General features: G+C 38.4%; 2 protein-coding genes across 6 annotated transcripts in view; one reads left to right on the forward strand and one right to left on the reverse strand.

Annotated features, from left to right (window-relative positions):
• LOC100221786 (cohesin subunit SA-2) overlaps nucleotides 1-6,694 on the reverse strand; it is a 58,226-nt gene extending 51,532 nt beyond the window's left edge. For 3 of the 5 annotated variants that reach the window (XR_012056944.1, XM_072932007.1, XM_072932002.1), the window contains exons 1-3: nucleotides 6,270-6,694; nucleotides 1,995-2,079; nucleotides 1,241-1,387 (exon numbers count right to left, since the gene is read on the reverse strand). Coding sequence is in view for 3 of the 5 variants with exons in the window: in XM_072932007.1 (XP_072788108.1) it covers nucleotides 1,241-1,387; nucleotides 1,995-2,079; nucleotides 6,270-6,313 (276 nt within the window). In the remaining 2 variants the exon portion in view is untranslated. Of the gene's footprint in view, nucleotides 1-1,197; nucleotides 1,388-1,994; nucleotides 2,080-2,633; nucleotides 2,841-6,269 lie in introns of those variants that run through there. The other 2 variants (XM_041717239.2, XM_072932016.1) reach the window with 2 other exon arrangements.
• On the forward strand, nucleotides 6,678-18,017 carry GTPBP6 (GTP binding protein 6 (putative)). Its single transcript, XM_030277412.4, has 10 exons — nucleotides 6,678-7,096; nucleotides 9,880-10,017; nucleotides 10,431-10,501; nucleotides 12,017-12,147; nucleotides 12,849-12,919; nucleotides 13,345-13,503; nucleotides 14,858-15,066; nucleotides 16,397-16,545; nucleotides 16,856-17,008; nucleotides 17,309-18,017. Exons 1-10 carry the CDS (start codon nucleotides 6,763-6,765, stop codon nucleotides 17,448-17,450), a joined length of 1,557 nt encoding a protein of 518 aa, XP_030133272.4. The 5' UTR covers nucleotides 6,678-6,762; the 3' UTR covers nucleotides 17,451-18,017.
• Nucleotides 18,018-18,147: the final 130 nt, after the last annotated feature.

An 18,147-nucleotide genomic window follows, 5' to 3' on the forward strand; every position in this document is an offset into this window, starting at 1 on the left:
AAACTGCTTTAGACAATGCTGCCTTTCACAGATGCTTTGTCCTTCCTGTAAACATGGAAAATTACCACAGTTTTAATAAACATAATATAAAAAATTAAAAAGTTGTCCTCCTGAGTTCTTGATTGCACTGAGGTAACAATTTAATTTAAAAACAAAGAAATAAACACAAACAACAACAAAAAAAACCCACATACATTTATCCTCTGCACCATTTAATAATTAGTATCAAATTCTACTAGCAATTTACCCTAGAAGTTCTCTTTTTCTCTAGCACCTGATTTGTGCAGTAGGTTTGAAACAGTTCACATACTAACATAAGCCAGAAAACAACCCTAAATTTCATTTCTAGGGCAGTACAGCCTACAGCCACTAAGTAACATGGGTCTCCTGGGACAGGCCATCCAGGCTTCAACCCACTAGTAGTTTCACACAGCAGTTCTAATAAATTCTAGCAGCAGCAGAACTCAAGCTTTTGTTTCTTTCTGTCAGGAAACAAAAGCTGCCTTTACAAGACCTTCCCATGATCATTGGCACAGCAGAAGCCAAGCTCTTCAGGGAGCTCTACTGAAGTTACCCCAGCTGTAGCACAAAGGTTTCACATCCAAAATATAAATGTACTTTTCATGCATGTGTGCACACAGACACTGCTTACAAACACTACACACCAGAGACATATCTATAACTCTACATAAAAATATTTGGATTTTCATACACATATACAAAGATAATATACACATGTGCTCACAGAAAATGGGGAGGTAGGCTTCCTCACATTGAAGAAAATTGGTAACTATATAGATGAAAAGGGAACCTGGCTATTATACAAGCTGCTGGTAAACTGCATTGGAATGAAGGTAAAAGATTAATGGTACAAGGCAAACACGGGGAGGGCAAAAAAAAAAATAAAAGAAAAACCTGATTTTTCAGAATTCTGAACAACTAAAATTTGCTATTGATTAATCTTTTCCACATTTTTTAAATAATTATCTTTTTTTATATTAAGGCATTGTAGACTGGTTTAGGTACAATTTCCTTCCTCTTTTTAAATATCTGACAGCTACCTCTTCACTAATTTCTTGAAGCTTTCCAAGAGCCACACTCACAGCAGTTTTCCAATCAAACCTGTTTCTTCCCCAGCTAACACAAAATTTAAATGTTCCACAGAAGAATTAATGGAAATGACCACTGTTTATTCACGTTCCCTCCACCAAGTGCTTTCAGAACTCAGTGCGGGGAATACCTGCATGGCCTGCTTCCCCATGCTAACCACTTCAAACAAGGTAACTGCCTCAACCACTTCTCCATTCTGTAACTGGCTCGCTCTTCTGCCAGCAGTAGAACTCCTCCTTATGTTTTCACACTGCTCTCGGACCTTCTGCTTCTCTCTCTGAAACGAGTCAAGTAAACAAAGTACGTGAGAAAACACAGCCCACAACAGACATTCACAGATACAAGTTTACTTTGCTCTTATTGCAATCACTTCCCCAGGCTGCTCAGTTTTATGCCCCAAGGATCCCAACAATGTCTTACCAAATACAACCATACTAAAAGGGGATAAAAGAAAGGATTTACCAGTTTGAATTTTACTCTTAACGATGAGTCATAAGCATAGGAAAATATAACAGGAAAGAACGGTTGCACACTACCCAGAAGGCAGTTTTCAGTGGCAGCTGTCATTTCTGAAGAATAGAAAGCAAGCACAGAAGCTCGTCTACATCTTTTCACTCACAGGTTAAGCTCACTACCTGCAAATTAGCATCAGCTGCACACAAAGCACAGAAAGGAAGAGTAATGCTGAAATGAACTGACCATTCAAAAGTCAGGATCGAGGCTGTCAATGGAATTTGAGGGTCAAGCTGTATTCAGTGTCCAACTTTTAGATGCAGCGTGATTGCTGCATGCAATACTCACTTTTGCAACAACTGAACGAGACACAAAATAAACTCCACAATTTAAAAGAATTAAAACTTTTAAAAGCTTTACAATTGACTTACTGGTGTTTTCAGGTTGCCATTTCTCACATATGTGCCATTCTGAGCAGCAGACTCGAGCACAGTCTCATCATGGACAGCATTCTCTCTAAGGTGTAACAAACATTTTGAAGGGGTTAGCAGTGAGCACTCAGAACTACACACTTCAGGACAAAACTAGAAAAAAATAAAAGCAAATACATGTATTTTAAAAGTATTTTTAATTTGTTGTTTGGAAGTGGTGACATTTTGTCACTAAAAGCCAAACAGCTAACTTTAAAAGTACAACAGATATTTGGGGCCTTTTTCAATCTACTGGCTTTCCTGTAAGATATGCAGATAATTAGAAAACCAGCAAAGCTATCAGAGGTATCAAAGAAGTATAAAGCAAGTAAATGAAAAAGAAAGCTGACATTGACTTAATGCAGCCTTTGTTGACTTAAGAGCTTTGCACCGTGAACCAATAACACAAGTAGGCATTCACTCTGTGGGTGCCCTAAGCTAAACAAGGCAGTAACATTTCACAGATTTACATTTTAAAATGGGAGGAAGAAATTGGTTTACTTTGTTTATAAAACATGCTGAAGAAAAAGATACATTAAAACTTCATTTTCAGGTCATTGCTAATATAATGGAGGAACAATTTTATAAAGAAAGATGCACCTTCTGGGAGATCTGGAGCCCTACATTTATCTGCAATGAAACCGTGCCATCTTTCATCATTCCCAATGCTAACAATATGCTTTGCCAAAGGCCATGTTTGAGTAGACGAGCTGGATCCCACTTGTGCAGCAGGTCCAGTACCGGAAGCTGGCTGCAATGGCCTCCTTTAAACTACAGTGGCCAGGACATGAAGCCAGTTGACTTGTACTACAGGAAGGCACAGAAAAAAAGTAAATATGAGAGTGTACAATTACGTCTATTTTCGTGATACTACTGCAACAAGAGAGTGTACTAACACAAGTGACCACTTTACAAACAAAAAAACCAGCACGTTACACTATCAGATACAGTCAACTCCCCAGTATCCAGTGTTGGCTAACATAGATGGAGAATTAACTGTTCTATGGATGCAGAGCAAGCTCAACTCCACCTAAGTTTATCAATGCCAGATAAGCATTTTTATCATTGTTCTTCCCACAATTGTTTTGCAAAGCAAATTCTGAGACTGAATAGCATCAACTGCAAGACCAAGGTCCCAATATTATTTTGTTGGTAAGAGCAGATAGGTTTTATTTAAACATGTCTCTGTTTACATTTTTGATCTACTGAGACACATCAAGAAGTGATGTAGAATGAGGCTTCCAGAGACTCCTATAAATATTCTATATAAATACAAAATTGCACAAAACCACAAAATTTCTAAATACAATTATGCATATGCTTATCTTCCTTACAGAAAATGTCCCATGAAAGTTAAACTCCATGAATTACTAGTTATAGAAAAGTTCAAAACATGCCACAGTGTTTGATAGACAAAAGGAGAGAAAATAATTCAGGATGAACCAATCCTTATACCAGCTGTCTGGACTTCTGCATGTGAAGAGTGGGATAAACTATACTCCCAGCTGAGCCAGCATTCTATAAGTAAATATTCACAAAAGTTTTCAATTGTCATCTTTGATTCAAAATTGTGAGCCACAGAGATTAAGTATCGCAAGTAGTACCAGAGACTTCCCAGTTCAAACAGCAAGGACAAACAGCAAGGGACAGCAATATGCATTGCTTTTCTCATGCCAGTCTGTGCTTCTCAGATCCTTCTACAGACCACAAAACCAAAAAGAATCCAAACATGTTTGGCAAGGAGCTGTTTCTCCTATGTGATTAAAGCCTTTCACTCTCAATTTCAAAGCAGAATGCATCACTGTGGGGCTGGACTAACAGGTTCTTACTTGCACTGTTTCACAGGAACTACAACTCAGGTGCCAGCCAACACTATAGTAACACCGGTTACCAGTTTCTGCACTGTACCTCAACATAACACTCAACACACCTTCAAAACCTTTTCTGAATTGTTTACAAGTACTAGTTTAGCAACTTACTCCATCCCATAATGAAGGTAAATCCACTGCATTTGATTATAGCAACTATATTTGAGCCCAGGTTGGTTTAAAACACTTAAATAATTCAAAAATCAGAACTGCCACAGGACAGTTCCATCAAGGACTTGTCTGATCATGTACTGCTTTTAGTATCTCTGTCTAGAACATACTTCTTTGAAGGTTTAATTCACATTTCTCTTTCCCAAGAATATCCTGAAGGACAGCACTCTGGACAGCACTGGCCTTGTGCTACTTGTTTAGTCTCTTATGCCAGATAAAATGTACTTGTAGCAAAAGGGGCCCAACAAAGTAAGGAAATGCCTGGCATACGGAACAGTATGTTAGCAAAGCTCAGCCAAAGCTCCAAGAGTGGGAAGGCCACAGATCTACAGATCTCTCATGCTGAGCCAAATAAAACATATCTGTGGTGAAACCTGTTAGAGTACCTGTTACACATGCAGCTAAACAGCTATCTTAAGCATTTCCTGAATTTAACTAAGCACTAAATACTAATAAGCCATTTCGTTTCTGAACTGTTTCGGTTATCAGTGCACCACAGCACATACAAATATTTGCAGAAACTTGACCAGCACCTAGAAACTGAACCCCATGAAACCACTGAACAATTAAATGGGATATTTAAACGGAACTTTCATTTGCACAACTACATTTCTGTTGAAGAAACTATTAAAATAATTAAGATATTCTCATATCTTCTGAAGCAAAACATAGGTATTACTGTACCTAGTTGGGGAAGACACAGGGGTCACTTCTGCAGCAATCCCTATACATACCCCCCATTCAACATCTTCTCAACCATAGGAGTGCAATGGTATGGTGCCAAATTTTGAACTAGCTGGGGGTTTTTTTCCCTCCCTGTGTTATTCTACAGCATGTTGAGCACTTCTGCATGCATACATTCACTGCTTCATGCACTATAAGAAACAGCTCTCAGCCATTTAGTTGCTTCCATCAGAAACCAGTAAGAAAGCATAAGCAGAATGCCATTTCTATTTCCACCTTTATACCCTCTTACAAATGGCTCAGAAACTCATTTTTACTTTATGTTCCTGCCACAGTATTATACTTTGAAGTATTACAGATAAAACACCTGAAGTACAAAGGAAGCCAAGTCCCACACCTAATCCTCAGACACACTACTACTGTGATAACGTCTGAATTCAGTGTTCTTATCCTAATAAACATTTAGAATAATTTGGTGACTCACACTTGAAAAGAAAAGTACCGCTTTACCAAGGAGGCAATATATTCCTTTTGCTATGTACAAGAAACTATGCACAATGAATCTATGCTACTGAAAGAATCCTACCTGTAAATTTTTAAAATTATAAATTTCAAAACAACTGGTTCATCTTTTAGAAGCAATACAAGAAGCTCCACTAAGCAACTGCCATGTGCCTGCCTAACACTTCAGAAGGGAAAAGCTGGTTTCAGATGAAACATACTGGAATATATGGGAAGCTATACATGTTATCATGGGCTACAACTCTCAGCTTTCATTGCAGCATAATGAAACAAAACACGTGGAGCAAACAGGCCCAGAACGTGATAGGATCAGAAAAGACTAGGCTGCAATGAGTTCAAAGCACACAACAGTGGACACCTAAGAAGTTTCACTCTTTGAAACCAAACAAGAAATGCACAAATGTTTTAACTTTACCTTTTATTTATTTATATTTATTCTAGTATAACTTCTCGCTGCCATTGTGTAAACAATTATATAAATATTTTATCTCATCTCAACAGATGACTAAAAAATACATTATAAAAGGAAGAAGAGATGATGGATCCCTGATAAAAACAATACAAAATAGACAGAAGCAATGCCCCCATCAACGCCTATAGGGAGCTTGCAGATTACTTAGCACTCTTCCCCCTCAGCATCCCCAAATTCTCTGATGAAGGGAACACATGCACTGACAATGAATCTGACCCTTTTTTTTTTTTTTTTTTTTGTAAGGTGCATTGTGGTGAATTAAGGCACAGAAAATCTTGCAAAGCCAAGGTCCCTGTCCAACAGCATAAAACACTACACTAAGAAGACGTTAAACAGTACATGAAAGGAAATAAAATTAAGCTATTAGTAACAAAGCACAATGAACAGCAAACCCCTTTTTTCCCCTTTCTCCCCGAGATGACACACTACGGAATGCCGCGGTATCTGCACGGCACAAACCCCAGGGACTGCACCCGAATTTGCCAATAGATTTTACAGGCAACCTCTGCCGGGTCTTACTTTTGGCTGGGAAGGTTACTGGCTGCGTTGGGCTCGGCTATCATTTCCGCTACATTATTTCAGCAGCTCAAACAAGCTGTCACGACCTTCTGAGGAAACTTCACCGAAATCGAGAGTGTTAAAAACTTAACAACCCTTCAGCTTTTGCGGGCGGAGCAGAGGCCGAAAACTGTCAAGAAAGGCACACAAAGAGACTTAATTCCAGGCAAACCAGGGCAGAAACAGTCCCCCCTCCATCTCCCCTCCTCCCCCTCCCCCAGGCTGCAGAAGAGGATGAAACAGAAAGAAATAAAACCTACCGACAAGCCTGCAGTGGCTCCCGGGCGCTGCCCGGCGCGGCCCGGCGTCAATCACGGCGGCGCTGGGCCCGGCGGGGCGGGGAGCGCTGTCACATGGGCGGCGGCGGCGCTTCCGCAGCGCCCGGAAAGACGCGGCCGGGGCCTGTCCCGGTGCCTGCCCACCGCCTGCCCACCGCCCGGGCTCGGCGGTGCCGATGGGGCCCGGCCGCCTCTCGTGGTCGCTGCTGCTGCGCTGCCGGCGGGCGGCGGCCCTGGGCGCGCCCCGGTGCCGCCCGCTGCCCGCCCGCCCGCTCAGCGCCGCCGCCCCGCTCCGGGCCCCTCTGCGCCCGCCGGGCGCGGGCGGCGGAGCGCCGCGGAACGGGCCGGCGGGCACTGGCCGTGATGAAGAAGAAGAAGAGGAGGATGATGAGGCAGCCCTGGAGGCGCTGCTGGGGCCGTCTCCGCTGGCCCCGGGGCCCAGCGCCCAGCGCGTTGCCATCGTGCACCCCGCGGTCAAGTGGGGCCCGCAGAAGTCGCCGCTCACCACGGGTGCGGGGCTGGCTACGGCGGGCGGGATCCCAGGGAGCTGTGCATTCAGGGGGGTCGGAATGCACTGCCCTGCGAGGTGCGGAGTCACTGGCCTTGGGCGTGTGTAAGAAAAGACTGATAGGAGCACTGAATGGCGTGGGCTGTTGGCACGGTGGTGCTCGGTCGCAGGTTGGACTCCAGGATCTCAGAGGTCTTTCCCAACCCAGCTGATCCTGTGCCGCTAGTGTGAGGTGGAGCCGCTGTTACAGCGGTGAAACCGCGACGTGCAGCTTGCAAAGTACAACCTTGGTGGAAGGTCTCGGGCGTTCTTTCCATCTTTGACAGCTTTTTAGAGGACAAGGGAGCTGTTAGTGAGGGTTGGCAGGTCTGTGTTTTGGCTTGCAAGCCGTGCTGAGTGCATTTTGGACGGCAGAACGCCTCAGTGCAGGTTGGTCAGGGAAACACTCGGGTGTCCCCCTTATTAGCACAATGTTGATTGCCCTCAGCCTTACTGCCTGCTCAGTGGGCTGGAGTTCTTTGGCCTTAGGGTTGCCCAGAAGTTGGCCGGAGAGCAGCAATACCCTCCTATCCAGAGAATAGAGTGCAGTGAAGATGAAGTCCTATATAAATCCTCTCGGGGACTTAAGACCTTTTGTGCAGCTACTTAGTGATGCACCAGTAATTCCTCTATAAGGACCTTTCTGTAGGACTACTATTAGGTTTCTCTCAGAAATCATTGTAACTAGCTAATGTGTAAGCATTAATCACACACAATTAAGACATGTTATGAACTTGATGCTTCTCTTTGAACACCTTTCTAATTAGAAGGTTGCAATATAGAGGATTAAAGTACCTTGTAAGTTGGCTTTTTATGGATAGAATCATAGAATGGTTTGGCTTGGAGGGAACCTTGGAAGGTCATCCAGTCTGCAATGATTCAGGACGTCTTCCACTGGATGAGCTTGTTAGACCTCTGTCTAATCTGGCTGTGAATGTTCACAGGAATGTTTACAGGACCTCTGTCTAATCTGGCTGTGAATGTTCACAGGAATGTTTACAGGGCCTCCACCTCTCTGGGCAATCTGTTCCAGTGTTTCACCACTCTCATTGTAAAAAACTTCTTTATATCAAATCTAAATCAAATCCCTTGGTTTAAAACCACTACCCCATTTTATTGCAACAGATCCTTCTAAAAAGTCTGTCCCCGTCTTTCTTTATAAGCCCCTTTTAAAGGCTGTAAAAAGGCCTTCTCCAAACTGGACAACATCGACTCTCCCAGACTTTTCTCATAGGAGAGGTTCCACCTATCTGATCATCTTTGTGACACTCCTCTGGATCTGCTCCGACAGGTCCATGACTACCTTGTGCTAGGGACCCCAGAGCTGGACACAGCACTGCAGGTGGGGTCACACCAGAGCAGAGCAGAGGGGCAGAACCCCCTCCCTGGCCCTGCAGGCTGCACTGCTTTGGCTGCAGCCCAGGACATGTTTGGCTCTCTGGGCTGCAAACACAGAGTGATGGCTCATGTCCAGCTTCTCGTCCACCAACACCCCCTGGTCCTCCTAGGCAGGGCTGTCCATCCCCCAGCCTGTATCAATATCGTAGGGGGTTGCCCTGACCCAGATGCAAGACCTTGCCCTCGTTGCTCCACGTTTTTCCTAGTTTTCCGTGGGCCCACTTCTTGAGCCTGTCCATGTTCTTCTGGATGGCAAGAGACAGTTTGTATGTACTTATTCTTTTATTCCAATTTATTATGTGATGAACTTAAATCTTGTTTAGTTTTATTAGTGCTGCTAATTCCAACAAATTGTCACATTGCAGAATAAAGTTTTTAACCTTTTCAGAATTGACGTAAGTGACATAATTTTACAACTGAAAAGTAGGTAAAATAAGAAGGGACCTCTGTCCAAATATACAGAAGAATAGCAATGGTCCCTTTCCATTTATTTAGGCCCTCCAGATGTAGCTCCTTTAGTCTCAACAAATGTTTTGGAATGATTTTTGAAGCACCACAGATACAACAGGACATCTCTGTATTTTACAAAAAAAACATGAACAATATGAGGAAAGAGTGGATCATTATTATCTTTAAAAATATGTTATCTTTTGGACTAATGTAACCTATTTAGTATATAAATTAGGTTTTGCTGTCTAGAGAAACTTTACAAATTTGTTCTGAAGAAGAAAACTTCGGTATACCAAGACTAGAATTGCTGATCTGATATTCTTGTGTAGTCTTTGTGATTTTACAAAGTCCTCAAAAATCATTGCTTTGCAATGTAGATGTTAAAAACTCAAAAGTAATTGATGAACCAGAATACAGGATTCAAATCTACTGGTTTTAGCAAGTCACAAACCAGTTTAGGTACGTTAAGAATAAATGGCTGTGAAGTTACAGCAGGATATAGCTGTATTAGTAATTCCCAAATTATTGCTGCAAAACACCAAAGTGTTAATTGTGTAGCTTTGTGCTCTTCTGAAATAATAGAGTTTCCAGCTAGTTGTTAAGTTCACTTATTGAGGGAAAAAGCTGACAATACAATTAAAAATTCTCCTAAGCCAACAACCACAGAAATAATTTATACTGTTGGAAAGATGCTTTGTCTAATAAAGTTGCATCAAACTGTTCAGTTACTCTGATTATAGGTAAGACACTTTGCTCCTTCTGCTAGAGATTAAAAGAATTTCAGTGTAGCATAGTCTTTCCATATTCATGCATGTACTGTAGTTACTTACTATCTGAGAAGACTTATGATGGTACATAGTAATATATATTTATTTTTTCTCTTATTATGTTTCTGAAGCTGAATTACAGATTGCTGAAGCTGTTGCTCTTGTAGATACTCTTCAGAACTGGACAGTTTTAGATAAAATAATTGTTCCTACAAAAAATCCCAACAAGAAGTTTGTTTTTGGCAAAGGAAACTTTCAGGTATTGACAGGTAAGGACTGAGATCTTTCAGCATTGCATCACTCTTTTGCAGCCAAAAATTCAAGGATAGGTATGAAAGCTGAAGAGAAGGAGAATTTTGTTTATCCATCATGCAGGTTTGCAGGAAGACTTGAAAGAATTTTTAAGGTTACAAAAGCAATGCAGAATAGACATAACCCCTGGTTACTGAAAATGTGTGAGACAACTTAGTCCATAAACTTACGTGATTGACATAAGTGAAACTCATTTTGTTCTTGGCACAGTACTAAATTAGCAATTACAACTGCTGTATGAACAAAGAATATGGTGTCATTTGATGTTTTATGAGCATTCTGCTCAGTGCAAAATGGTTTATAGTCTGGGCATTTTAAAAAGAGAATTGACATTTAACACTGTATTTTGCAATCATTATCCATCTTTTAGAAAAGATTAAAAAATTGCCCCATGTGACAGCTGTCTTCTTGAATGTGGAAAGAATATCTTCACTAACAAAGGTAATTAAATATAATATCAAATCATATTATTTGCATCAGTATTGTTTGAAAGCTATTGATGTTAGAAGTGGTCACGTAAAATTCTGTATTTGCACATGTTAATATATAAAGCACCAGGACTGAGTTTTATTGAAAAGAATCTTAATACCTATTGCATTTGTCCAGTTGATATATGTTTCCAGCTTGTGTATGAAATTTTCCAGCAGCTTAGTATAATTTATTATAGACTCTGCTCCCACATTTGACACTGGCCCTATTTAAAATGTTGGAAACATTACTCAAGGTGTTTTTTACAAAATTATGGTGTTAACACAGCTTTTGTTATGAAAAATATCAATATTTTGAATTAGCTATGTGCTCAAGTTTCTATATTTATAGTGGATAGCATATTTTTTCCCTATACTATGGATGCTGAATTGTATTTTGAATATGAGGTGTAAATTCAGAGCAACCTTTTAGTTGAATGTTTCAAATACTTAAACTTTCAATCCTAACTCAAGAAGCATTGAGGGGTGCAAAATACTCCAGTATTTTAACACTGTAAATAACTGGTACATGAATTATGTGGTACATGAACTACAGATATTCTTGGACAAGCCAAAATAAAAACTTTTTTGGGTTTTTATTATGTGCAGCATCATGCGAGGTGTAAAGTATATGCAAACTCTGCAAGCAAACGTTAATGCTTTGCTGGTAGCTTTGAATGCTTTCTCTATTATAAAATGAAGAGATGACAAATATCTCTAACAGATGCTTATTCAAATGCTTCTATTTGTTGATGAAAGGGAAGTTGAAAATGTTTCATTTCAATTTCCTAGTTCTTAGGAAAACTATTTTATAGCATGAGTTCTTCTTTTAGTACTAATTTGCTAAAAAATTGTCTTCTCACGAATATAGATCTTAAGAGCAATTAAACAGGGTTGATTCAAGAAAGTATTTAAGAATATGTATACAAGCATTCTGGATTTTAGAGATGGTGTAAGGGAACTACTGCATATTTTAAGTGTCTTTTGCGGAATTAGAGCAAGAATGAGGGGTTCGGGTTGCTTTGGGGTTAAGTGTTTCATTAAAAGCTTGCTATTAAATAATTTTCCTTCATTCCTCTCTATTTGTTTGAAAGTCTTAGTAATCTTTTTTCTTTTCCTAGTCTTTCCCATTCCAATATTTCATAATTATTTTTACAAGGATTTAGCTACTGACATTCTTGACTCTGAGATATGCTGTAAGACTTGTTGCAAGAATCCATGAAGGGCAGTGGAAGGATTCTCACTGAATTTGATGGGTCTAGACATAAAGTTCTACTCTCTAAACTCTCTTTAACTCCTCTATTTCTGGTCAACCAGATTTTTACTTTCCATGCTCATAATGATTGCTCATCCATTGCAGTGGAATCCTGAGATCATCTGAGTTCAAGTGTCCATCAGCTAACTAACTGTACTTGCTGTGTAGGAATTGATCTAGTGATACTGTGGGGGACAGAAGACATCTCGATTATTTTGTCTTACATGGCTAAAGAAAGAACTGGAAGGTGCCTGGGGCGTGCCAGTCTTTGACAGATACACCGTGGTACTTCACATTTTTCGCTGCAATGCCCGGACAAAAGAAGCAAAACTGCAGATAGCACTGGCTGAAATTCCACTTCTCAGGTACCTCGGGCTGTGCAAGTCACGTATTCCTATCTACTTGTTTTAGTGACTATTTCTTTACAGTAACAAAACCTAGCAATATTTACTGTACAGAAAAAATACATAGGGTGTTCAATGATTGATGAGAGCACAGAATTATTCACTATAATGTCATTATTTTAAGCTTCTGCAGTGCTGACAGGCAAAACCAGAATGTGTTCAATAATCTTCCAAAATGTATTTTTCATTAAAAGGTCCTGGTTCTTTCTAAGACACAAGATGGATTGCAAGAGTATGTAGGAATTGGATATGTGTATCCCATATATAAAATTGTTGAGTTTAATAAAGAAAGCTATAAACAAGGAAGATTAATTTGTATTTAAATTTTCCATATTTCTGCGTTGTGGCATAGAAATGCGTACATGGCAGTTGGTGTGAGTTATGTGGATGTTTTTGAGGTATATTTGGCTCTCTGAAATTTCAGAGTAGCAATTATAATTTACCAAGAGAGTTGTATGCTTTTTCAAGCTACAGTTGAGCCAGAAAAATCTGGGGTTTTTTTCTCCAGGCTTCTTGTCATGAGCAGGTTTTATTTACAAGTCAATCATTTAATGGCTTTATATGTGCTATCAGAATAGCACTACTGCTTCACAATTTTTAGGTATTTTGGTATAACTGGATTTTAAAAATTGTTTCTAATTAACTGTTAACTCTGCTGCCAGGTCAAATCTGAAAAATGAGCTGTCTCAGCGAGATCAGCAGAGAGGTGGTTCAAGATACATCATGGGCTCAGGTAAAGTCTAAATATTCTCATGATTTAGAAGATTTTTTTCCTCCGTGGCTTTTAAACAAACTTAGGTGCATCTTATTTTATTTGGAGGAGGTCAGGAGGAAAAACAGTGTTCTGCATCTAATTAAATAAATGTACAAAAATCTATTGGAAAGTAAGTTAAATGATAAGGTTTGGGTCTGTAAGTGGTGAAGGATAAACTATTTGCTGCCACAGGGATTTTTCATAAGTGTACATGGGTATTTTAGAGTGGTTAACATATGTTTTATAATTACTTATTCACTTTTTTAGGCAAGAATACATAGGCTTAGTGGCTTATTTTTAACTTCAGAAGCCCTAGTGCTAACTCACTTGATTTCCAAATACATCACTTGCTTTACAGGTTCTCTTGTAAACTATTCTGCCAATTACTCATTTGTATTTTTCAGGTGAAACATTTCTAGAAACACAGAATCGTGTCTTAAAAGAAAGGGAACTTAAAATTAGGAATGCCCTGGAGAAACTAAGGAGAAAAAGAGCTTTACTTAGAGCTCAGCGCAGAAAATGTGAGTTCCCAATGGTCTCAGTAATGGGCTATACCAACTCTGGTAAGCAAAACGTCCTGAAATCATAACACAAAAGAGCATATATTGTCTAATTTTTAATTAGAAACTCTAGCCAGATTCTCATTTGTGTGTGTATAGGCTTTGTATTTTAATTAGTTTTTTTACTTGTGTAATGAATATTTGTCAGTTAGGATGTAGTTAGGAAAGCAAATTAAGCTCCTTGATTTTTTCAGTCTCCAAGACATGTTTTGAAGTAATGCCTAGCACCTATTGTGCCAAAAAGATTTTCTATACAGTGCTGAAGACTGTAATGTTAATGTCCCTTTATGTGAATCTCTACTACTTGATCAGAATGGATACAGAAAAGAACACGGGTGTTTAGATCACCATGAAGACTTGAGGCATAGGAAGACAATTAGGAAGGCTGTTGATCTGAGAAACCTGCTTAAGGAACACTGTAGCTTTTCGTGGATTATCTGTAGCACATTGAGATGTGTTCCTGGAAGAATCTAAATATAGCTAAAGGGTTTTTTCCTGGTTTTTTTTTGTTTGGTTTTTAGTTTACACAAGTGAATTGTTACTCAAGGCATAAATAGACTTTGGACTAGATACTTTTTTCAGGTTGGATTATCTTAAGACAATTTCATTTTCTTATTTAACCTCTTTAAAAAAACAAACCTGTCTTGCACTGATTTTGTTATGACTTGAGCACTCAAAGATTTGGATTATAGTGTATGTTTTTCTTAAATGTCATACTTCCACATTTTTCCAACTGAAGATAGATATAGATATAAAATAGCTTGGCATACACATAATTGAAATACTTTAATTAGGCTATATACTGAGCACTTTAATGACTAATTATGTGAAATACTCATTGAGTAAAATAAATGTCTGTAGTATTATGTTCATGAGGAAATGCCCAATAAAGGCCTCAGCCTAATAAGGTATGTATTATTAGCACTTCTCTTTATTTATTTATTTTTTTATTTAGCAAGTAAATTATTTCATTTGACAACAGAAGCACTGAGGAGTGTGTAAGTGCATGCTTCCTAATGCTGTCATGGCAGTGCTCTTCAGAGAGTCTTACAGGTGAGAGATGTAGGTAGGTCACTTTGCAAGTCGAATGAGTCTTTGATCATCTTGTGATTTCACAGCACAGCTGTAGATACCAGTATGTGATTACATACGTGACCTTAAACCCTATTCCAAGTTATAAAATGTAAGACTGTCTTTGGATTTCCTAACATCATATAGGTAACTGATCACAAGCTACAATTAAAGAACTCAAATAGATCTAAAAATATATGTTACATTATGCGTTTCACTTGACCCTTGCAAATTAAATGTTACTTGCAAGAAGCCAATAAAATATTATCCTTTTTTATTTAATTAGGAAAAACTACTTTGATCAAAGCGTTGACTGGAGAAGCAGGACTTCAACCCAGGGATCAGCTGTTTGCCACTCTAGATATTACAGCCCATGCTGGCTATCTGCCCTCACATATGGCAGTTATTTATGTTGACACCATTGGGTTTCTGACTGATCTTCCACATAACCTGGTTGAGTCATTTTCAGCTACACTAGAAGAAGTGGCTTACTCAGTAAGTAGTCACCTATAAAAATTGAGACATCAAATTAATTTCCTTTTAGGTAATGCTCACCCCTTCAAAACAGGGGAAGTTAATTGGCATCCGGTTCTTAGCAAAGTATCTGGCTGCCTATAGTATACTCCTGAAATAATGATGTAAATATTTTAAACTAATTTTCTGATACTTTATTTATGCAGAAAATACAGCTATGAAGGAATTTCAGAAAGAGATTATTTGGAGTATATGTGTCCATCTCCATGATACTTAAACCAGATAAACCAGATTTTTCTGATAAAATATCTGAACAGTGCATCCAAGTGAGTCAAGGTTAGCTTTCCTGGGAGTTAAAAATGAAATAAAGCATCTGAAATTGCCTGGGTTTAACCTAAGGTTTCCTGTAGAACTAGAAGTGGGTGATTGTGATGTGATGCAGGCAGCATGTAATAAATATAAATGTACTTTAGCAGTTATTTTCTCATTAAAGTTGTTTTCCTGTGCTATAACAAAGTGTAAAGCTGCATACATACACGCAGACATTTAAACAAAAACCCTGTATTATGAAAGGTAATGAAATTCAGTGGTAGCTAGATACCAAAATGCTGCTAAAGATTAGATTTAACCATGTAATAGCAGGGCTTTCAAAAGCTGGCTGAAACCATCCTGTATGTCACTTCTAATTATTTTTCAAATGTTTAAAGCAATGTCTTGATCAAAGATGATAAAACAATTTGAATGCAAATGTTGAGTTTGGTCCTTGATTTTTATCATGGCAAACATATATATACTTGAAACTGGTAAATTTTGTATAAAGCTTTTTAGTGAAGCATCAGTAATAGTATCCTGGGAGCTAAGCATAAGGATAATATTCTATATTTTGAATGTAGAAATAGAATTAGAAGTTAAATTGAGTTTTTTTACCCTCTGTTTTTGAAACAGTTTTGCAGTCATTACTCTTCTGAAACCTTTTTTCAGGAGATAGCTCTTTTTGATAATCTCCAGTGGTTTTGAAGACTTATTGTTTCAAAGCCTTGGCTTTGAAGAAGATATATCAGTTATTATTCGAAATCTGGTTCTGTAACTAGCTTGACTGACAACATTTGCTTCAGGTGTGTGGGAGGCAATTTGTACTCACTAGAGGTGGAAGACTAAGCTGCTGCAGATTTTCTTCCATCACGGTCTAAGAAAGAGTAGTTTAATACTGTTTTAGTAATTAATTTTACAGTGCTAATCTGCCAGTGTATTACCAAATGAATAGGAAGGTATTTTACAAACATTAGCAATGCAAAAATGGTATACAGTCTCTACAACCTGGTAACTGGTGTTGTATATTGATCTTTGCTAGGATCTGATAGTTCATGTGAGGGATATTACTCATCCAGAAACCATCCTCCAGAAAGCAACTGTTCTGTCAGTTCTGAGGAATCTCAATCTTCCTAGCCATTTACTGGACTCAATGGTAGAAGTTCATAACAAAGTGGATTTGACAGAAAGGTAAGCAAGAGATGCTAAGTGTACTTAAACATTTCTTATGTTCTGGAATCTTTTTAATTCTTAGTGTAGAAAAGAGATCCCACACTTCAGAATATATTTAATAGTGTTTCTCAGTCTTTTACATATGTAACTATGGTCTGAAAAAGAATTAATTATCTCTTAATTACAAAAGAAATCACTTGAGTCATACAAGAAGTGGCCTCTGTAGAAGGTGTCAGTACAAAGTAACTCAGTTAAATTGTCCGTGCTTGGAATATTCTCACAACCTAATCTTTATGAAGAAATGTGCTAGCAATTAATTTTCTTTCAGGTATAAACCCACTGAAGAAAATGCTTTAGCTGTTTCTGCTCTGCATGGATATGGTTTAGAGGAACTGAAACAAGAAATAGAGAAAAAAATACTGACAGCAACAGGGAAGAAGATTCTAACAGTTAATATCAACTTAGAGGGACCTCAGCTAAGGTAAATAATTTTGAATCATGTGAAGGACTTGGAGAAATATGAAACACTTAATCATTCATGTCTGAAGCTTTTCAAATCATATCATATTGATTTTAATCTGCTACCTCTGTTAAGAATAACAGAGATAATTATCAATTTTTTTATGACCTATTGATAAAAATAGCCCCATTAGAGAAGTGAAGCGAAGCATTTAATCTTTTAAAGTGTTACCTAGATAGGAACCTTCTGACCTAGAGCAATGATCACATTTTGTGCAATATGTCATACTTTTAAGATGCTAATATGCTTTTACATTTACAGTTGGCTCTATAAAGAAGCAACAGTTCAGGAAGTAGAGGTCATGCCTGAAGACGGCAAAGCCAGGGTGAAGGTGATAATCGGCAGTTCTGCTTTTGGCAGATACAAAAACCTCTTTCCCAACAGTGAGATTTTCATCTCATGAAACTGCATCCTGTTCTAGGAGAAGAAACTGATCTCCTCAAGAGGATGTGAAATGAAGTGAATGACCTGTTAAGTCTCACTGCTGAATAGTTTATTTTTCTTCCCTACTTGATGTTTTTGGCGCATTTTAGAAATGGGTGCTGTTTCAGAATACTTCTGTATGGAAACAATAAGAGCTTTGAGCTTAATTTTGTCAGCAAGTACCAGGACAGCACTAAATTTTTTATGTTAAACCTATTGCTGGCTATAAGCTGCGGACCTCAAATGCATGGAATGGCATCTGAGTTAACCTGCAGAAAAGTACCAAATTTCTTATTTCACATAAATAAAGCTTTTTATTGCCCTTTTCAGAAGAAAATAGCATTTAATATAGGTGTTTCAGATGGTCTTTGGAAATTGAAACTTAGTGAAGAAAATATTGTTGGTTATATATAAATAGTGAAGATAAATATGTGTTCAAGAAGAATGCATGAATGTAAGTAAAATAACTGCAATGTCTTATTGCAGTGAAGAAAAAAAAAATCAATTAAGGTATTAAATAAAGTTAGCTGTGAACATCTTTTACCCATACAGTTTTCTTGCCTACAGTAATTTATCCACAAAACTAATTACTATGTCAGTTCTTGGAGAAAACAATTAAGGTACAGTAAAACTTTTCACAGAGGAAAACAAAAGGAAAAAAACCCACAACCACAACA

Source organism: Taeniopygia guttata, chromosome 1 (genome assembly GCF_048771995.1).
Source record: "Taeniopygia guttata chromosome 1, bTaeGut7.mat, whole genome shotgun sequence".
Classification (NCBI taxonomy): Eukaryota; Metazoa; Chordata; class Aves; order Passeriformes; family Estrildidae; genus Taeniopygia; species Taeniopygia guttata.

Coding starts and splice junctions, on each gene's coding strand:
- GTPBP6 (XM_030277412.4), top strand. CDS start 6,763: ATGGGGCCCGGCCGCCTCTCGTGGTCGCTGCTGCTGCGCTGCCGGCGG. Junction 7,097..9,879: donor GAAGTCGCCGCTCACCACGG/GTGCGGGGCTGG, acceptor ATGTTTCTGAAG/CTGAATTACAGATTGCTGAA. Junction 17,009..17,308: donor TTAGAGGGACCTCAGCTAAG/GTAAATAATTTT, acceptor TTACATTTACAG/TTGGCTCTATAAAGAAGCAA.